Source organism: Schistocerca cancellata, chromosome 3, assembly GCF_023864275.1.
Source record: "Schistocerca cancellata isolate TAMUIC-IGC-003103 chromosome 3, iqSchCanc2.1, whole genome shotgun sequence".
NCBI lineage: Eukaryota > Metazoa > Arthropoda > Insecta > Orthoptera > Acrididae > Schistocerca > Schistocerca cancellata.
Window position 1 is genome coordinate 215,606,654 of NC_064628.1, and position 21,137 is coordinate 215,627,790.

General features: G+C 37.4%; 1 protein-coding gene across 1 annotated transcript in view; it reads right to left on the minus strand.

The window, feature by feature from the left end:
• Positions 1-4,250: 4,250 nt before the first annotated feature.
• Positions 4,251-21,137, minus strand: part of LOC126176232 (ecdysone receptor) — a gene marked incomplete at its 5' end in the record, with an annotated part of 544,465 nt that continues 527,578 nt past the window's right edge. The window contains 7 exons of the mRNA XM_049923377.1: positions 4,251-11,235; positions 12,417-12,639; positions 12,774-12,926; positions 13,655-13,786; positions 14,020-14,147; positions 14,609-14,749; positions 18,202-18,372. Coding sequence (XP_049779334.1) covers positions 10,991-11,235; positions 12,417-12,639; positions 12,774-12,926; positions 13,655-13,786; positions 14,020-14,147; positions 14,609-14,749; positions 18,202-18,372 — 1,193 coding nt within the window. The remainder of the gene's footprint in view (positions 11,236-12,416; positions 12,640-12,773; positions 12,927-13,654; positions 13,787-14,019; positions 14,148-14,608; positions 14,750-18,201; positions 18,373-21,137) is intronic.

Here is a 21,137-nt window from a genome sequence, read left to right on the forward strand (position 1 = left end):
GATTCTGTGCAGAACCTCCTTATTTCTTACTTTATGAGTCTGCCTAATTTTCAACATTCGTCTGTAGCACTACATCTCAAATGCTTCGATCCTCTTGTGTTCCGGTTTTTCCACAATCCATATTTCACTACCATACAATGCTGTGCTCCAAACATACATTCTCAGAAGTTTCTTCCTCAAATTAAGGCCAAAGTCCAATATTAGCAGACTTCTCTTGGCCAGTGCTAGTCTACTTTTGAGTCCTCTTTGCTTTGTCCATCACTGGTTATTTTGCTGCATAGATAGTAGAATTCCTTAACTTCATCTATTTCATTGCCATCAATCCTGATGTTAAGTTTCTCGCCGTTCTCATTTATGCTACTTCTCATTACTTTCGCCTTTCTTCAGTTTACTCTCAATCCATATTCTGTACTCATTAGACTGTTCATTCCATTCAACAGATGATGTAATTCTTCTTCACTTGCACTCAGGATAGCAATGTCAGCAGCAAATTGTATCATTGATATCCTTTCACCTCAAATTTTTGTCTGACTCCTGGACCCTTCTTTTATTTCCATCATTGCTTCTTCAATGTACATATTGAAAAGCTGTCTTGCACCCTTTGTAATCTGAGCACTTCATTCTTGGGTCGTCCACTCTTATTATTCCCTCTTGGCTCTTTTACATGTTGAATATGACCTGTCTCTCCCTATAGCTCACCCCCTATTTTTCTCAGAATTTTGAACATCTTGCACCATTTTACGCTGTTGAATACTTTCTCCAGGTTGACAAATCCTATGAATGTGTCTTGATTTTTCTTTAGTCTTGCCTCCATTATCAACTGCAACATCAGAACTCATTCTCTCTCTCTCTCTCTGGTGCCTTTTCCTTTCCTAAAGCCAAGCTGATCATCATCTAACACATCCTCAATTTTCTTTTCCATTCTTCTGTACACTTTCTTGTAAGTAAGTTGTATGCTTGAGCTGTTAAGCTGACTGTGTGGTAATTCTCGTACTTGTCAGTTCCTGCAGTCTTCGGAACTGTGTGGATGAGATTTTTCCGAAAGTCAGATGGTATGTCACCAGACTCTCACATCCTAAACACCAACGTAAATCGTCATTTTGTTGCCACCTCACCCAATTCTGATTCTAATACTGGATCCCCTATCTCTTCTAAATCAACTCCTGTTTCTTCTTCTATCACACGAGACATATCTTCCCCCTCACAGAGACCTCGAATGTACTCTTTCTGCTCTGTCCTCTCCATTTAACAGGGGAATTCCCATTAAACTTTTAATGTTACCACCCTTGCTTTTAATTTCACCTAAGGTCATTTTGACTTTCCTATATGCTGATTCAGTCCTACCGATCATCATTTCTTTTTTGATTTCTTCACATTTTTCATGCAGGTATTTCAACTTATCTTCCCTGCACTTCCTATTTACTTCGTTCCTCAGCGACTTGTATTTCTGTATTCCTGAATTTCCCTAAACATTTCTGTACTTCCTTCTTTCAGTGATCAACTGAAGTATTTCTTCTGATAACTGTGGTTTCTTTGCAATTATCTTCTTTGTACCAATGTTTTTATTTCCAACTTCTGTAATTGCTCTTTATAGAGGTGTCCATTCCTCTTCAACTGTACTGCCTACTGAGCTGTTCCTTACTGCTGTATGTATAGCCTTAGAGAACTTCAACCGTATCTCGTCATTCCTTAGTTCTTCTGTATCCCTCTTCTTTGTGTACTGATTCTTCCTGACTAATCTCTTAAACTTCAGCCCATCACTACTACATTGTGATCTGAATCTATATCTGCTTCTTGGTATGCTTTACAATTGAGTATCTGATTTTCAAATCTCTGCCTGACCATGATGTATGCTAATTGAAATCTTCCCGTATCACCCAGCCTTTTCCAAGTATAGCTCCTCCTCTTGTAATTCGTGAACAGAGTATTCACTGTTACTCTCTGAAAGTTACTGCAGAACTCAGTTTTTCTCCTCTTCTACTTCTTCCCCTACAATTGCATCCCAGTCCCCTTCATGAACTGTATTACCTGTTCAATATCCTTATATACTTTCTCTATTTCTTCATTTTCAGCTAGCAATGTCGGCTTGTACACCTGAACTACTGTTGTTGGTGTTGGTTTGCTGTCGACTCTGACAGAAACACCCCTATCACTGAACTGTTCACAGTAACACACTCTCTGCCCTACCTTCCTATTCATAATGAATCTGACTCCCCTTATACCATTTTCTGCTGCTGTTGATATAAATCCTTGTCTTCTTCCCATTTCACTTCACTGACTCCTACTATATCCAGATTGAGCTTTTGAATCCCCTTTTCAGATTTTCTAGCTTCCCTACCATGTTCAAGCTCCTGACATTTCACCCCCCAACTTGTAGAACATTATCTTTTCATTGGTTATTCAACCCTTCTCTGATGGTCACCTCGATCTTGGCAGTCCCATCCCAAAGATCCGAATGTGGGACTATTCCGAAATCTTTTGCCAATGAAGAGATCATCATGACACTTTTTCAACTACAGGCCACATGTCCTGTGGATATACATTGTGTGTCTTTAATGCAGTGGTTTCCATTGCCTTCTGCATCCTCACACTGTTGATCACTGCTGATTCTTCTGCCTTTAGGGGCAGTTTCCCACCCCAAGGAGAAGAGAGTGCCCTGAACCTCTGTCCACTCCTCCGCCCCGTTTGACAAGGCCGTTGGCAGAATGACGGTGACTTCTTATGTCGGAAGTCTTCGGCCACCAATGCTCCTTTTAGTTAGTTAGAATGAAAACCAGTTCCACACGATTTCTGATAACACAGAAAATTTATCTTTTCTCAGAAATTACTATCAACTCTGCAATCAAATACTTTTCTTATGAAAAGTCACAGAAAATATAAGCCAGCAATATTTTCCATTTAAATTCTGTACAATCTGATTTATGAACTGAAAAATGGCATGTTTTTTTAGAGAGAACCTTTTGAAATCCAAACAGAGTGACTAGTATCTTATTTTGAGAGTGGTGTGTTATGGTTCAGTCAAACAGTTGAGCTCCAAGGTTTGATTATAATCATCAGTGTGTTGATAGTGGAGCACATGTTCCAATTGGACAAGGATGGTGAAATAAATCTCCTTTGTCCTATGTGCCAACCTACCAGCAGCAACAATGATAACTAAGGAGGAATTTAAATCTGGGTTACCAAATGTGATTCCAATGTTGTAACCAATACACCACTTGGCTTGGTCCGTATGTGCTATTCAAGTCAGTTTTCAGTTTTAATACCAAGTTTTCTGACTGCAGCAACATTGTCAAATACTGTGTAACTGTCTCTGTGTCTTTGCTTTGAAGAAGAAGAAGAAGAAGAAAGGTTTGTAAATTGAGATACAATGCTCCAGTTGTTGATCATATCTCTATCCAATGTTTTCAAAACAAAGGATGCATCAGATGTCAAAGACAAGGTTTTTCTAAAAAGGAACCATCGCCCACAACACACAGGTGATTTAAGAGTTTGTTTTCTCTAACAGTTATACCAGCTTTTGTGACCGATCAGTAATGCCAATTCCACAAACATAGATGTGGCTTTATGCTGGCTGTTTGGAAATATCTAAAAAAAAAGAGTTCCCACATTTGATAAATAAAACTCATTTACTAATAGATATTACTAGTGTGTGTCTAAAATTAGCAATATATGATGTGGACAATACTACCTGGGTCTGGATCTATTACCCTTGTCGTATAAAACTGCATACTGAAACTTGAACTCAACTATTTTTATGGAAAAATTATTTATTACATAAACAAGAACTATTTCATATTCAATTAAGAGCATGATGGCATAGCAATTCAAACCTGCACATTTTTATTCATGAATGCATACAACTGCAGTATTTGTTAATTTATGAAATGCTTTGTCATTCAGAGATGATGTAAAAATTCACAACAATTAAGTATTTAGAAAAATGACCAGTAATCCAACAAAACATGAAAATGCTCCATTTTACTGGAATTACAAAATTATTTAATGGCCAATTTCACAATAATAGAAGTATCTCATGTGAGAAGTGGACAATTATTCTCTCATTTGGTCAGCCATTGGATTGGGTGACAGTAAAATTAATGTTCTGGGATACAAGGCTAAAATGGTCATATGTTCCAACAAAACACAAACACAGTCTCTCTCTCTCTCTCTCTCTCTCTCTCTCTCTCTCTCTCTCTCTCTCACACTCTCTCCCTCTCAATTATTGATTAGGCAAATGATGATATAAAAAGTAATAGATTTTTTCAGTTTATTACACTACATTTTAAATCATAAGACATTCTATACAAAATCTAATTTTAAAATACAAGATTGCATTTGTACATATTGCACGAGGAGAATGTATTAAAAATAAAAAACTGAATTATGTTGCTCTTATATCTAATTATGAAAAGAAATGTATTTACATCAGTATCAAACAATTGTTTATATGTAAATAATATATTTCAGAAAATAATCTGTATGGTTTTTCTGCTTACATAAATGTCAGTGGCCAATGATTATTAGTTTAACAGAATTTATTTACAGAAAGAGAGTCTCAAGTCTTGGAATCAGATAAAAAAGCCATCAACAACAGTAAAAAAACACAACAGTATTGACTTGCTACGAATTATACAAACAGAAATGACTATATAGCAGTTCTTAGTGCTCCAAGGTGGTCATAAATTAGGTTGCATTCGATCTGAATTACCAGCCACTTATGGCATGTCAGAAGTTGTTTACAACCTACTTAGCATGCGGCGTTTTGCCTATGATTCATATACTATCCATATTAAACAGTCACCCAGTTTGCAGTACACATCAAACGAAGTATCACATCACAATGCTTACACAAGTTCATCCATTAAGAAATAATCCCAAAAAAAAAAAAAATTAACAGAAAAGTTGGTACATTGGATATTATTCTCTCAATCTATATGCTCACTATAACCACTTGGTCTGAGTCCAATATTTCAGAAATCAATATTGAGAAGAATAAAACGGATGAAATATTTTTTACAGCACTATAACTTTACTGCTTGCAGTTCAGCAAAGCAATGGCGCTGTTCTTCTTGTACTTAACTATGTGGCAGCTTATGGCTGGATGTTATGTGATCAAAAAATTGAATCCAATTACTATCTTTATGACCATTGACTTGGCCAGTCATCAGTTACATAAATTTGAGACACTTGTACCTGAGAGAAAATGCTAATGCCAAGGAGAGAGGAAATATATAAATGTGAAATGTGAAGTCATTCCCCTTTAATTTATACTGGTTTATGGTACATTACAATCTTAAGTCTCAAGGACAAGATATTTAATTTTCTGCAATAATATCAATTTTTTGGGCCTGAACAACAGTTCATGCCATGTAGTCATACCAACTCAAAAATTAATTCAATTTTTGTTTGAGGAATAACTGAAGAGTCTATATTGAAACTTTGATCACAGGTACTCCTGTCAGTGTTCTAAATATAAGCTTCATCAGTGCCCACGTAGTTCAAAGGAATTTGTATTAAAGAAATGTGCTTCACGCATTTTCCATCTGGATCACTTGATATACGTTTTGCTGCAATCAGCAGAGTTTGCTGTTTCAGATAATTTCTTCACAGAAAAACTATGCTACAGACAGAGAAAAACAAATATGACAAATACAGATAATCTTGAATCCAGGAATTAACAATGTCTTGGAAAGAGGTGCCTGGGGTGATACTTTAACACAAACTTCAGTAATATTAATTCTCTCCCCATTGCAATTTTTCTGTCGGCAATTGACACTACCTGTCTAAACAAGCAGCAAACAGATATCCAAAAGCAAATTTGGAAAGGCTATATTGGGTAAAACCACATTCTTGATGCAAGAGAGACAATCAAAACCAGAAAATAAAGAAAATACGAGAAAGAACTGGTGCACAAAGACTGTTGTCCTTTACAGCTTTATCAACACTGATCTTTAGACAAGAAAATGTGGTGTGAATCAATTTTAGTGGTTACCATCTGCCAATTACAAAATTTAAAAGTCAGAAAGATTGGATATTAGTATTCAAACACATTCCTAATCACAAAAAAGTGAGTGATGGAACTCCACAATGTGACAGTTGTAGGTAGAAGAGTGGACTAGCACTGGAAGACACCAAAGTTTATGAGATAGGCAATAGTTTCATAACTCCAATATTTGGAAAGTGAAATGAAAACATTATCAACACTATTGAAGAATAGCTTGTAGTGTCCTGCTTTCCAGTACAACAATTACTACATCTAGAACATATCTGAATGTTTCAGGGCCCTATTGCAGTCTGAGTTTTCACAGCAATATTGAGCTTATTATCTGCCCAATGCAGTTTGAACTAATAAGACAAAATATTAAAACTAAATAACAGACTATGAAGTCATACATAACTGTAAGGATAATCTGGAGGATTTCTGTATTTGGAAATATATTTGAAGTTTTTTTGGTTGTAACAAATGCATTCCATCAAATGGAAAAGTTTGTAAAAACATTAGCAGTAGGCCTTTGAAGGGAAGGCTACTAGACATACTGACTGCTACATCACAAATGTTTTTGACTACAGTGGGTCAGTGAACAGTCCCCGTATATAATAGTGATGGCTCATTTTTCCAAATTTATGAAATGTTCAAGATAAAACACAAGGATGAAGAAAGAGAACAGACAAAAGTGACACACTAAACAGAAAAATTTTGAAGGCCCCACTTCTTAATCTTAAAATGTCCCATTAGGAGAAAATAACAACACATTACACTTCATATTGCAAATTTAAATGTTCCATGTTAGGTTATGCATTAAGCACTGTTCAAGACTTTCATTTTCTTTTGTGAGTTGAGTGTTTAGAAGAAATTCTTTTTTCCCATATGATGCATTGAATTAAATATTAAAAATAAACCTGAATGCTAATATTTAAGGGTAGTTTTATAATTCCAGATGTCTATATGTAATCATTGCATATGGCAGTTCTACCTCCAAAGATATACCATGTGAAGTGCTCACAGTGTTGCTAATCTTCTGAAGTTTTTTATTCACTGCCTGATAATGTGCATTTCCTACTTCTAAACAATGTTGCTTATTGGGCAGTCTGCTGTTACAGTCCAAAGATGCTAAGAAACATTAGCATGATAATATATGGCAGTGGTTTGCTATCTCATACTGTTCAGCATGAATGAAATGCAAGTTCATTCCACACTCAGTTAAGCACTATACACCAGGAAAAATTCATTATTTATTATTTCAGTGGCTTACAACCCCCTGTGCAGACACTTGTCTCAATAATTTTGTGTTCAGTTCCATTTCATGTTTGTTCTAGTGTTAATTTAAGATCTGTAGATTATAAAACATTTGTAGATACTCCTGCACATTTGTAAAGAGGATACCACTATTACTCCTTTAAATTGTGCTGTTACTAGTATACAATGGTGTTATATAAACTGAACACATTTTCAAACTTCATAAAATACACTAACTTTCAAAATTGCGTTTAACAGTGTCACAGAGGCAGTAAAAATTTATTTCTGCAAAATTATTTTCAAAGAAATTTTATATTCAATATGGCAGTGAAAAATGACGTCTGCATCCAAAAACCATTTCTCAAAACAGGAAACACAGTCATTATTGTAAAAAATGAAGTGGAATACAATGATAAATGCAAAATATGTTCATGGTACGTAGGCAGTGCATTTTTTTGAGCCTCTACAAGAGAGCTGGGGATTATCTTCTTAACACAGAATGACACTAAATGCCATGCTCACTGCTTCAACATGTCTTTAAATTTTTTGCATTAAACTTTTTTCAATGTATGTAGAAACTCCATCAATGAAATCTGATGGTTTATGATGACATGGATACAAACATGCTTCCCCATTGCCCTCCTTAACATTAGTAAGGCAACCTGGCACAATACTGCAATAACAAAACACTATCTAAAATTCTATGAACATTTCTACAAAATTGAACAGAACTGAAGCTTCAGCTGGATAGATTTGTGTTGTTTACTCTTTGAATGTCACAAAGTGCAATAAAATATATTAATGTACGCATCTGATCCAGACCAGAGTTTTTATTTTTTAAAAGTTGAAAACATTAATCGATAAGATTCATTTGGAGTCTACTGCAGTGTGGAAAGTATGAAAATTTCCTCTACTTTTTAAGTATGAGGAACATCAATATGAATAATATGTGAACAAATGGAATTAACCACAGGCAACATGATATTATAATGTGGCATATAAAAATTCTTATTATATTCTTACTTGTTTATATGGATGATTAAAAGCACTTATCTGAATTAACCTTACGTTATTAGTAAGACTTGAACCCAGTCTCAGATCAACGCATATGATATCATGTTGGAATTTTACTATTAAGCACAAATGCCTTTCAATAACATTTCTGGATTGAAGAAATGGTCCACAGAAGATATTTGTGCTTCTACTGAGACTTTGAGTTTCACATAAAATTCTTTTGTAAAGGGAAGGTTAAAACAAATTAATGTTTTATATCAGGAGATATTTTAATCAGTCAGCCATTTTAGGCTATATTAACAAAGAAAATCTGTACTGAGAACCAAACAGTCTTGATGGTGGCAACGACTTATCCACATTAAACACTGTGACCCAATGGCCCAATGTCAGTAGTTACAAACAGCAGATCGTAAGGCTGCTGCAACAGTCCACAGAAACAATACACTATGACAGTTGTTCCAAAAACTCATTGCTGGCTCACCATAAGAAATGAAGAAACTGTCAAAACTTCAACACTTCCAGCACTAGCCACACACTTCCTTATCACTGTACATCAAACACTGAACATCTGTCATATCACTAAAATTAATTGACTAACTCCTCCAGTATAAAAGTTCAGCACTTTCACTTTTCTACTGTCCACATAAACAAAGGCGCTGTTTGTCTCCAAATGAAACTATATTTCAATATATTTAAAAACGGACGGCTATATTCTCTCAGCTTCTGGCAATACATAAAATGCCACTGATGTGTTCTGTTTATGTTGTCCACAGGAGCAAACAGCATAGTACATATGAGAAGTCATTTTTTATTTCTTGTACGTAAAGGCAGCACCTTAAGTTTCTTATAGCTTTAATTTTCATCACACACACACACACAATTTATATTAGTGTTCTTGCTTCATCTAAACTCAATGTAAAGGCACCAGACTCAATGTCTCCTCAAAATATACATCCCAGTCTTTCTTAAAGCCTGCAAGCCCCTCCCAATCTAATTTTAATTCTTGTATAAATAATTCTCTGACAAAACAATTAACAAATAATCATTTCCATAACAGTAAGCAATATTTTTTCCAATCACATTAACAGCTACAATCCTAATATATTATATATAGGTTCTAGATTTAAACACACTATATCTCATGTTAAGTCCACAAAGATCCTTCCCAATACCTTTACTTACTACAAAACAAGAGTTATTTTTCACAGCCTTCATTTTGGTGGTGTTTTTCATGTTCACGGGAAGATGAATAACATGTTTTCTACTAATGCCTGTGAAAAATGCTTCTTCAATCTTCCGTTCTTTTGCACCTCCGAATTAAACCATTTAGTCAATCACTATCACAACCATTAAAGTATTTTTCATATTAACATTAAGACAGTAGGAACAGTACACAAACAAGTTATACACTAACAATTAGTATCAGACATAAGATAACATGGCTCTCAGTGTAACATTTAAGTGAAACAGACAATAGATACACATTTGATCTACATAAGCACATTTGAAACATCACTACATTAGCTTACTTTGAAGTACAATTTCACGAGCTGTCATCAGAAGGGTACTGATACTATCTTAGTTGGGGTTTTTAAAATAAGTTCTGTTTAACTCCAGCACACATAATACAGACATTTACAGCACTACAACATTTTTTACTCAACATTTTTAAAAGGGTGAAGCTAAAGAACCTGAAGAGGCAATCAATTAATGGCCTTACATCATTTGCCTCTTCTTTCATTTTTACAGTTAAATGAGAAGTATTCCTACTTGAAAAGTAATTTTGAAATTTGTTATTTCATTCACACCAAGCAGTGAACAAAAACTGACTGCCACTAGTGGCAAGTAAGAAAGATGTAGATTACACGATTAAAATAAAAGAATAGGATGATTCCATCCAATGTAATGCCCAGATATCAAACTGCCTGTGACCAATTTACAGATACTTGCTCACACGTCCCTTAGTACTCAGTACTTTTGGACAATTACTATAGTGATTCAGCTTACATATGACTTATTTATAAAACATAATTTCAGTCAAAGAATAGTGAATCTCTTAAAACTTTATTGCACCATATCTACAACTTCTGTAATTACAAAAATGTGTTTAGAAAGAAAACAGTTTTTCTTTCTTATGAGAGAAAGGGGAAGGTTACTAAAATCAGTCAAATTCATTTCCAGTTGCTTAATAACTGTGTTATATGCATATATCAGTGAAGGCAGATTTGTTCCCCACCAAAGATGGTGGTCCCCACATATTCCTCACAAATTTCAGTCACTTCATCAGAGACAGCCATTCTTTTCTAAAATTGTGCCAAACATTAGGACAAAATTTTTTGTTACAAAAATAATGGGTCTTCAAATTATGAATCACAATTTAATGTCACAATAAAATGGAAATAGCCCACAGCAGCAGACACTGATATACATTGCTGAACTGCTGGTGTCTTCCACTGTTTCTTGTCTCTTGCAATCCTGTAACTATTTTGTCGGACTACTACTTTTTACTGTTGCTGAACCATAATATTGACACTGCAATAATTAAAAAAGGTTCATTTAAATAGAATCTGTAGAGACTTAAAATATAAAATGCTGCATTCACTGGGGATTTATTGAAGGTATGAAACTGTATGCTGCCTTCCCCTTCGATATATGCAATAAAAACAAATGAATATGAAAAACAGTCAATTTCAGTATTGTAAGGACTAGTACTTCAGGACCTGCTGAACACACTGCCATCTATGGGATCACATCCCATATCTCAGCAAGGAACGGTGGCAGCTTCTTGTTCTTCAGTTTGAGAGAGAAGCACATTTCTGAGTTCTGGTTTCCTAGAGTACGCAGTTCGGTAAGAACTGACAACAGCTTTGCAAAAATCGTTCCAGATTTGGGACGCCGCCTGTTGTCCACGTACGCTTTGAGAGCTTCCAGGTAAATTTCTTGTATCTTCTCTACTTTCCATCCTTCAACAAGTGATGGGCGCTCTGAAAACAGTTAAAACTTAAGTTAACTGTGTGTCCAATAAATACGTCAGGCTACATAAAATAAAAAAAGGCTTAAAATCAATATACTGCTACTGCTTAAAGTAGCTATCTACCTCAGTATTAAAATTTTTAACTATTATGTCAAAGTGAAATGCTCTATTACCCATTAGTAAACTCATGGTTTGTCAAATTCTCCAATTATTACTATACCTGCTCTTTTTCTTCATCTCAGGACACCTCGCATGAGGAAAAGTTATAGTATACAGAATTCTGAATATTTTAGCCAAGCACAAGGTCCATTGTTGGATCAGCCATTTTTTTACTTGTATATTTATAAGAACTTTTGTTTCTATTATAGCAATATGCCATTAAGCACATAGCCAATTTAGAGGTGGATATCAGTTTTGAATGTATGAAATATTTAAGCAATTTTCTGCTGTGTGTCTATTCCACAAGATGTAGGAACAGCCCCTTTTCCTGTTGGCAACACAACATGGATGCAATGGAGTTTTCCCCTTTACATCAGCCCATTCCCCGTAACACTCATAATGCTGGATGCGATACCAGTCAAAAGGTAGTAATCAAACACTGTGCAGGTACTACAATAATGATACACATATTTTACTGAAATAATCACTTTATGGCAGTATAATGTGATTGGATAGACAAAAAAGTCTACTCACACCACCGCTTGGTGAGAGATCATTTTATCTATCCAATCACATATTTTACTGAATATTAGACTAGCTATCAGTATTCTCAAGACACCATAATCAGTGATAGTTACTGGTAAGCAAATTAATTTCATACCGCATGCTACATAATATAACACAACTTATTACTCATCCAACTAGAAGAGAATAAGATGAAGCTGAATCATCTAGTACCATGAACTTGAAAGTAAAGTTGTCTTCATCCCAAAGGGTGGCATGGTTCTACTGGAGGTGGTATGTCCTTCCAAACTGACTTAACCAGACACTTAAAGGACCACCTTTAGTTTCACACGAACTCCAAACTAAAATGAACTTGGCTTTTTATAGATCCACAAATAACTGGCAGAGGGGAAAAATTCTAGGACTGACAGTGGACTGAACCATGGTCTCTTATGTTTGTAAATTAACATATAAGTCACTAAGCCACTGAGCCGTACCCCATTAACACAGTTCCTGCTAACAACATACCTGAAAATATAACTATTGCAGTCAGAAGGGCATATTCCGCATTATCAACCTTCATTGCATACATCTGTCTGCAGAACCGCAACATGTCTTCTATCGTTTCCCCCATACCAGCCAGGTTGTAAGAATCCTTGGTGTAAGGCTGATTGTTGGCAAAAAGTATAGAGTCCGAGTTTACATCATAGCGTCGTGCCATGCGAAACATCATTACTTCACTTGAACATGCCTACAAAGAAAAAGAAAAAGTTAATCAAGAGAAGAAAAACACAAGTGTAAACAGAATCACAACTAACTGTAGATTTATACAAATATTCTTTCTTGAAAAAACCATATTCTCAGGAATGATGCAATGGCCCTTACCTTTAGTAGTGCTATCTGATCTTCCCTCAGCAGTTTATCGAATCCTGGTAACCGCTTGGCGAATTCAACAATTAGTTGAACAGTTAATATTGTGATCTCAGTGATGTGCCGAAACCTCACGTCACTCTGATCCTCTCCTTCCGTTGGCTGACTCTGCGTAACATGAAAATACAGTTTTAGAAACAATCAGCTGTTGCAGATGATTCAATTAAAGTAAGACAGAGAATGATTACAATTGTGGGTGGTTCACATCACTACTTTGAATTATCTGTAACTGAGATTGACAGAATCTGGCCTCCTTGGTAGAAACTTAGTAGATCATCCAGTTTCAGAATGCCCATTATACAACTGACCCAGACAGTCAGAAACCATTTTCTCAATAGTGAAAATACATAGTTTGGAACATTATATACAATACAACTGAAATAATCATAAAATTTGTAAAGTCACATGCAGATAGAATTCAATGGTAAAGCTTGCAAACATTCAGCAGATAAAGTGATTCTCTTACAGTCAGACTTTCAATTATTTTCACAATAAATTCCATACTCAAAAATGTGACAGCTGTCTGATGGTTATGTCGCTAAGGGATCTCAACAAAGCAAGTATCAGTTAAACTCCACCTTAGATTATCAAGGTATTTTCCAACCCAATTAATTAGCCAAATACAGAAATTATTAAAGAGTGATTACTGATGATCATCAATCAGCAACGTCATGTTACTTTAGAATGACTTTGCTTGTAATATTACATCTAAAATATTCTTGTGTGAAACACTGCTAAAGAGATCATAGTGTACGGTCGACAAATTTCAGCATAAAATACTTCCATACTATGAAGTACTACATAATATTTGCGTAAATTTCTAATGTGACATTTACCGTAACTCGTCTCAAATCTTCCTCAGAAGGAGACTCATATTCATTCTGGAAGTACACAAGCCTATGTATAAGCTCCTCCTGTTCAGGGCTCACAGGTTTTATTCCATTTGACAATGGTCTTTCTGGTTCCACCTGAAAATATAAATTGTAAAGAAAAATTATACATTTGTTCATCAGCTGCATACACAGTAAATTACAATACAGTATTTGGTTTAAATCACAGAGGTTTCTATACAACCTTATTTTCTACAGAAATGGCAGGAAACAGTACACATATCTGTGATGTAGTTTTTACTGTATCACAACCCACAATCATTGCATTAAACACTGCTACAGTGATTAATTATCAAATCTTGCTTGCTTACCTTGGCATCTATGTCTTTCAACATCATCACTTCTGGTGAACCATTCGTAGTAGAATTAGGTTTATCTTTATCTTTCTGTGCCTTTTTCTCTTTTCTTTTCACTGCACATTGGTATTCAGGTACTACACCTGTGACAAAAAAAGAAAGCAAAACTTATTAATTTGAGATCAAATGAATTTATTTTCTATTCCACTTAAACAATAATGATGTTCTTTATCTCATTAACGTTGCTTCACATTTACTGTATTAACTTCAAAGCAAAAATCAACATGGCTTTCACTGCCATTTTACGACAAACTGCTCTGTAAGATATTCTGACTGGTTGTTTTGGATTAATCTACCCAATAAATGTAGATTCTTAAAAACAGTCTGTATCTCAATACTGCCTCAGTTATCATTTACAATTACTATCAAATAAGTGACATTATTTTTACAGGAATTGGAAATAAATACTGTCCTACAGTTATCTTCAGACTATCTTCAGACTGATTGATGAACTACTGTACATTTGATTACTGGTGCGGCAACTAAGAATGGCTAACATCATTTTACATCCAACTGAAATCTCAAGCAAGTGTGTGATACATACACTCTGGCCTCATGCCCACAGTGAGGCACTTCTTCAGTCTGCACTCCTGGCACTTTCTCCTCATATACATGTCAATTTCACAGTTATTGCCATATTTGCACTGGTACACGGCATTTTTTGTTATGCTCCTCCTGAAGAAGCCTGAAATCAAACATAAGAATATTACTATATCAGACATGGATAAGAGTAGGATTATTTTTTTTTGCCTTCTGACCAAGATCAGATGCTAACTAATTAGTTGAAGGCTCACAAAATACTAATGACACTTATGTCACAATATCATTCTTAGCGTAGTGATGGGAGAAGTTACCACTGTCAAAGCCTCCAAAGTTATTCTTTGATAATTCTGATAGAAAAATGAAACAGAAACATTCAGAGCAGTAAAGTGAAAATGAATCAGAGTATAAATGGAAAAATTTTATTTCATCGAAACTCTGAAACTTTATTTATTTATTTTTTTTTTGGGGGGGGGGGGGGGGGGTTGGGGTTGCTTCTATTATATTAAATAATACATTAACTTCAGACGAATACAACACTGATATTTTGAAGTAACCTTTAAAACTATCCTTTAAAATCTTAACCATAGACAACAACTTCGTTGTACCTATTTCATCCATTCAAACAACAAGCATGTAATACACTACATACAATTATTAGAGGACTATGTTACCAAACATAATATTCTTAAGTTGCCACAGGACTATGTCATGCAACTCCCACAACACCTGATTCTTACTACCATTTGATATCTTCAGGTGGAAATTGCTAGTGACTGCTTGGAAATAGCAACAGTTATGAGAGACTAAAACAATACTGGAGACAAACATTCAGCCATAGTCAATACCCAAGACACCTATTAGATTTAAACATTGAAATGGCAAACATATCCATGGCAAAAAAGAAGAAGAATGAAATCAGGAGTTGAAGCTCTTGCAACAGTTGCTAAATACAAATAAGTAAATACAGATGTACTTCAGGGAAATATATTTGTTGTCTCTGCACTCTGAAACCATTAGACACATGAAGCAGGCTACCCGGTCATGGCAGAAAATGAATGTCTGATGGCACAATGACATGTTCTCAAGACGACATCATATGCACGGCCCTAGAATAGGAATACTAGATCTCTGCCAAACAGTACAAACAAACACATACAGTATAAATAACTGTTAGGCTTAACACTATCTTTCTCAGCCAATAGATACACAAACTGAGCTAACAAATTTGATATAAGAATACAATAAGTAGATAAAATTAATATCTGTCAACTGAATCAATTCGTTTGATGTCAACATTAATAATAATAAAACAGCTTCAAAGAAACTGAAGTCCTATGATCTTCACAGAGCTAAGTTGCCATTGGCTAGTGAAACTTTCATAATCCCAGTCACAGCTGGTGCTCTGGGATGAATGCAGTACAGTCCAGCAAATCAGTACCAGCCCTTCAACATGCAATGTTGTTCATAAACTGATTCTTCATGACCACCCAATTACCCATCTAAAAGATAGCCTAGGTATGGGACATCTCCTGGAAGTGGATTAGTTCCATTGTTTGCAATACCCTATACATAAAGAGACTTTCAGAAAAGTGGATGCTGAAATGTTTGTACAATGAATAAAAGAAGGCACAAACTGAGACACCTAGGGCTATTTTGAACTCATTTTAATACTATAAACGGCTATTTGGCTACATTACTGACTTGAGAGTGAAACCTGGTTTCACAATTATTATACAGAAACCAGTGTACTGTCGAAGGAATGGCAATGCTGCGACTCCGCACCACCAAAGATGTTAAACATCCAAAAATTGACCAAACAAGTCATGGTGTCGATTTGCTGGAACAAACTGGGGTGTGGTTTAACCAGAGAACATTGCACCAACTCCCTCGACTAGATGAGAGAGGTAGTTAAGATGAAACATCAATGGAAGTTCCTAAAAGGATACTTTTGATGCAAGACAATGCACCTTCACACACAACCCATATTATAGACAACCACCTCCCTCTATGCACCTGGACTGGCCTCTTTTGGACTACAATCTGTTTCCTAACACAAAGAAACACCTGAATCATCATCACTGCATTGAAAGTGGAGATATGAAACACGCTGCTGAATGGACTAGAAAGGCTCCAACAACAAAGTAAAATGTACATTAACATGAATGAGTATGTTGAACAAATATTTACGGTCAGAACTCAATATTCTGCACAAAGTCTGGAACTTTTCAGCCCCTGTCCTGCATATAAGGTTATGAAATGTAATCAGAACAATACAAATGGTTGATACTACCAAACAATGAATTAGACAGACAAAAATGACTGACAGAAATGGAAGGTGCTACACTATGAACACATAACTGAACAGTAGCAAACTGACAGTCAAGTATTTCCTTGCCTGTGGGATACATTGATTAAAATTTCATCCTTATGAGAGCATATTTTTTATTTTCAATACAGACAAACCCACTCCTGCAGAAAAAAGGTGAGTACCTGATGGGTGTTAGGCGTATCTAACACTAGCGAAACTTTCCAGGTAAAGTTAACCTGCCTGTGCAACTTATCACCTTCTGTAGGACTTTCAGAAAGGCCGAATCTTTGGGATGTGGTACATGGGAGCATTATACTGTCAGGTCATACATACAGTTGCCTGTAGTGCAATAGCTGCAGAACAAATGGTAACAAGATGGATTCAGGGTCCTTCCAAAAGGACTACATCACGAAAGGATTGTAGGTTGTTCGACTGGGTCCGATGAATACACACATGACTATAGCTGAAATCTGGCCAAGGTTACAGATAGAATGTCACCACTAACCACTGGGAACAGGTTACCGGAAGCCGGATTGTGATCTCGAGTTGCAACGTGTAATTTATTGTAATCCACAAACAAGAGAGATACATATGCTGTAGGGCCAGAGTTACTTGGCATTCAGGTAGCATCCTACGGCATTCGGCGAGGTCGACGCCGTGTCCTCAGATGAGCTGGATAATGTTCACAGTAACCACAGTTCTCAAGAATCACTGCTATTATGTATGACAGCAGGGCCGATTTGACAATTATCGAAGGGAAGCTGAATGATCACCAGTAAATGCCAAGAATGGTAAATCCAGTTGTCAAACCCTTCCCGACCAGGGTAGCAAATAGCATACTCCGGCAGGATCGTGACAAATGTCACAATGGACGCCTCGAGGAACGCTCGGACCCTCGGACAGCCTGCCGCTCCACCGAGTCTGTCGTACAGAGCATGCCTGGGATGTAAGGGGAAGACATTCCACATTCCGGGCAGCAACCTTCATTAACTGACATTCATTAACTGACGATGTGTGTGTTTTGGGTAAGGCAAGAAATTCCTTAAGGTTATAGCTGGAGGCTGACTGCTTCCATGTTACAACAAATAAAGAGGTGTATTTGTGTCCACGGCGGTCACTACTCATCCTGATGTTTATGATGGATATCAGTTCCAAATGGAATGAAAATTTAATAACTTTATATCCATTAAGAGATGAACGTCACCAACAAATTTTGACAAATATGGTGCTGACGCTTCACGGTGTAACACTTTGCATTTCCAAACGTCACTCCAGATGGTAGGTACCTTTACAGCCCTCGCAGGTGAGCGCGTTGTAGTGGTAGCCGGAGGCGCGGTCTCCGCACACGAGGCACAGCTCCTCCTGCTGGCGGGGCGCTGCGCCCTTCTTCTTCTTGGCGTCGCAGCTGTCCGCGCTGTAGCCGTTCAGACTGCTCAGAGGCGACAGGTCCTCCCGGCCTGCCAACACCAAAACCAGCCACGTTTCAATGCAAATGTCACCTGCGGTTTTTTTATTGTTTTTGATAAAACACTGTCGAGCTTCCAGCCACATCACGTCGTTAAATATACACGAGCTTTCAGAGGAGTGCCACTCGGGCGTCGACAATTGTGGCCGACAATGACCGAAGAGAACTCTTCCGAAAGCTCGTGGATATTTAACCACTTGACGTGGTTGGTTATTTAGTTCATATCGGCTTGAGACCATGCGTTCGTACATATACGGTCGTTTGGATTGGGCCGCACAGTATGACAATTAGCGTCCGTGTACAGTTCAGTACGATAGCACTGCAGAAAAAGTAATTAATTAATTCTAGAAGTAAAAGATGAGTTGCGATGGTAATAAAAATTTTGAAGGTAAGATGTACATTGAAATCTTTATAAACCTGTACAAAAGATAAAGGAAACCGTATCTCCTGCTATAACATCCAGCTTGCTTAATCCGTAAAACTATGGGAATGACTTCGCAAGAAAATTTAGCAAACTATCGTTGTCTAAAAAATACGGCAAATCAACTGCGAAATTGTACATATAGACCCATGTTTTTACATACTTTATGTTGCGTAAAATTACACACTATTGCTTTTTTACCCTCCTTCAAATTTCCCCATAATGCTCCCTTTGAAAGATATCCGAATCTACTTTTACATACATACTTCAAAAACCACAGTATGGTGCATGACGGAGGATACCTCGTTAAATAAGCGCGAGCTCTCACACGGAGAGGGAGAAAGAAACGAGTCTTTATATGCCTCTGTACGAGCCCTATCTTCTTTTATCCTATTTTCATATGTATGTCAGCAGCAGTGGAACAGATTTGCAGTCAACTACAAATGGCGGTTCTCTAAATTTTGCCAATAGTGCTCAGCGAAAAGTATGTCGTCTTCCCTCCAGGGATTCCCAAGGAGTACACGAAGCATCTCTGTAACACTCGTGTGATGATCAAATCTACGGTGACAAATCTATGAGAAAGCTTCTGCTTCTGAATTGGTTCGATACCTTCGTTTAATCCAACGGTGTGAGGGGAGGGGAGGGAGCGGCAGCGGCGGGCGGCAGGAGGAGAGTGGACCTCAAACATTCAAGAATAGATTGCAAAAATGTTCTCCTTTACGTACGAACCACACTTTCCCAAAATTCGAACAAAAAACCAAAGCAGAATATTCGCCTGTCCTACTACCATCCTTACTTGGTCGTTCCATTTCATGTAGCTTTGCAGTAATGCATCTACAAGTTTAATCGACATGACTGGGTCACGCAATACACTGCTAATGCTGTATTCGAACATTACCGGACTGTTTCTCCTACTCATCAGCCAGATAATTTAAAGATGTGAAGTATCTTGATTTCTAAAAATGATGTTCTAGTGCAACAGAACGAAATTAATTGCACTTTGAGGCCGATTATGAAGGACGTGCTTCTTCTTCTTCACTTCCCAAGATTCGGGATTTCAGTTCTCGAAAGCAGTAATGATATTGTGTGAAGTATCGTACTGCTACGATTATCCGTAGTAAAGAGCTTTGAGTGCTGTCGAGACTGAAAGTGGGGCAAACAAAAGACAGAGGCCCGAAGTTTTCCGACTAGTAGCGATTACACCGATTCAGAACCACAAGTGCGTTGTTGCATCAAAATCATCTTACGATGAATGACGCTTTCTCAACTGCCATACTAGACCGTATTTAGTCAACTGGCGAATGTTCTAGTAGCTGTACAGTGTATCTCATATTTGCATTGACTGACAAGAGTTGTTGCATGTCCTCCTGAGGGATATCGTGCCAAATTCTGTCCAATGGGCGCATTAGCTCGTCAGAATCTCGAGCTGGGGAGAGGTACGACTGACTACCTTGGTGGCCAAGGTGGAATTTGGCAAGCATAAAGACTAGAAACTCGCTGTGTGCGGGCGGGCATTATCTCGCTGAAATGTAAGCCCAGGATGGCACAGAATATCTCCGACGTACAGTTGTGCCGTAAGAGTCCCGCGGATGACAACCCAAGGGGTCCTGCTACGAAATGAAATGGCATCACAGGCCACCACTCCTGGCTGTCGGGTGGGTGACAGTCCGGTTCGTATCCCACTGCTATCCGGGAGTCTCTAGACACTGTTTCGCTGGTCATTGGAGCGCAGTTCGAAGCGGAGCTCATCACTGAAGACAATTCTACTCCAGTCAATGGAATTCCAGGGCGAAGACGTGTCTGGATACGCCCCGGACAGCGATGGAACACCAATATTATGATGTCGCTCGCCATACGGCCTCAAAACCGAGAGTGATGGTCTGGGGAGCCATTTCTTGTAGCAGAACCCCCTTGGTTGTCATCTGCGTCACCCTCACAGCACAGCGGTACGTCGACGATATTCTACGCCTAGTTTTGTTGCCCTTCGTGACAAACCATCTAGGGCTTAAATTTCAGCAAAATAATGCCCGACCGCATATGGCGGGAGTTTCTACTGCTTGTCTCCGTGCTTGTCAAACCCTCCCTTGACCAACAAGGTCGTCGGATCTCTCCCCAACTGAAAACGTTTGAGCATTACGGTCAGGGCCCTCCTACCTGGTTGGGATTTTGACGATCGAAAGTGCCTACTGGATAGAATTTGGCACTCAGGAGGGCGTCCAATAACTCTGTCAGTCAATGCATAAGGGGCAGAGGTGGATCAACGAGTTATTGACTTGCTCAGTTTATGAAGCTTTTTCTGTCGAATAAGCCAACCAATTTTTCTGAAATTTTAATCA